We start from the raw sequence: 1,359 nt of genomic DNA on the forward strand, positions 1-1,359 counted from the left end.
AAAGCCGGAAGTGGCACTGTGGCTCAAGTGGTAGAGTGCTAGCCTTGAGCTGAAGAGCTGAGGGACAGCGCCCAGGCCCAGAGTTCAGGCCCCACTACAGAACTCAAAAAAAAAAAAAAGATACTGTACAGAGGGGTTACAGTTACATGAGCAAGGTAACGAGTCCATTTCCTATCAAGCATTGTTACCCCCTCCTTTGTTTTTCCCCCACCATCTCTTTCCTCCCTACTTCCTCACTCCCCCACCCCCCAGGTTGTAAAGTTCATATTCAACATAGTGTCTTGTACATCTCGATGTTGTACAATGGGCCATCCTGTATCTTAATTTCAGCATTTTGTGGTTAAAGATTTTTAAAATTGACTTCTAGACTTGAAAGTTGATGTTTGTTTTCTCTAGGTTACTCACCAGCACCACCAACCTGCTTTATTCTGTGTGGTAATTTTTCATCTGCACCCTATGGGAAAAATCAAGTTCAAGCTTTCAAAGGTACTATAGACTTATTTTATAAGAGTTTTTAGCTGGGTGCTGGTGGCTTATGCCTGTAATCCTAGCTACTAAGGAGGCTGAGATCTGAGGATAGTGGTTCAAAGCCAGCCCAGGCAGGAAAGTCTGTGAGACTCTTATCTCCAATTAACCACCAGAAAACTGGAAGTGGTGTGGTGGCTCAAGTGGTAGAGCGCTAGCCTTGAGCTGAAGAGCTGAGGGACAGCACTCAGGCCCAGAGTTCAAGCCAATGACCAAAGAAATAAAAAGGAGTTTTTATATTTATATAAACCCAACTGACAAGAAATTATCCATAATATTTGCATTTTATTAAGTCTATGTCAGGTACTTTTTTTTGTTGTTGGGTGTGGGGTCTGAACTCTGGGCCTGAGTACTGTCCCTCAGCTCTCAGTTCAAGACTAGCGCTCTACCACTTGAATCACAGTGCCACTTCCAGCTTTCTGTGCTTATGTGGTACTGAGGAATTGAACCCAGGGCCTCATGCATGCAAGGCAAGCACTCTACCACTAAGCCACCTTCCCAACCAATATAATGTCTTCTTAAAATTTTAGATTCCCTGAAAACTTTGGCAGACATAATATGTGAATACCCAAATATTCACCAAAGGTAATGATCTCTACTGCTATATGTTTTATTTAGCAAAAACCAAAAGTGAATCTTAAGTTTTATGTTAATGATTATTAAGATGTTACTAGCAGAAAGAAAAATAAAAAATTGGGGGCTGGGGGGACGATGGGAAGGGGAAACAAAGGAGGAGGCTACAATGCTTGATAAAAAATGTACTCATTATCTTGCCCATGTAATTGTAACCCCTCTGTACAGTATTTTCACAATAAAAAAATAAATTAATAAGAT

The 1,359-nt window shown here is 41.1% G+C and overlaps 1 protein-coding gene across 1 annotated transcript in view; it reads left to right on the forward strand.

Annotated features, from left to right (window-relative positions):
- Nucleotides 1–1,359, forward strand: part of Pole2 (polymerase (DNA directed), epsilon 2, accessory subunit) — a 39,836-nt gene that overhangs the window by 27,707 nt on the left and 10,770 nt on the right. Inside the window, exons 12-13 of the mRNA XM_013012227.1 lie at nt 397–486; nt 1,056–1,110. Of these exons, the coding sequence (XP_012867681.1) occupies nt 397–486; nt 1,056–1,110 (145 nt within the window). The remainder of the gene's footprint in view (nt 1–396; nt 487–1,055; nt 1,111–1,359) is intronic.

The sequence above is a fragment of the Dipodomys ordii genome, unplaced genomic scaffold (assembly GCF_000151885.1).
Source record: "Dipodomys ordii isolate 6190 unplaced genomic scaffold, Dord_2.0 Scaffold16, whole genome shotgun sequence".
Taxonomy (NCBI): domain Eukaryota; kingdom Metazoa; phylum Chordata; class Mammalia; order Rodentia; family Heteromyidae; genus Dipodomys; species Dipodomys ordii.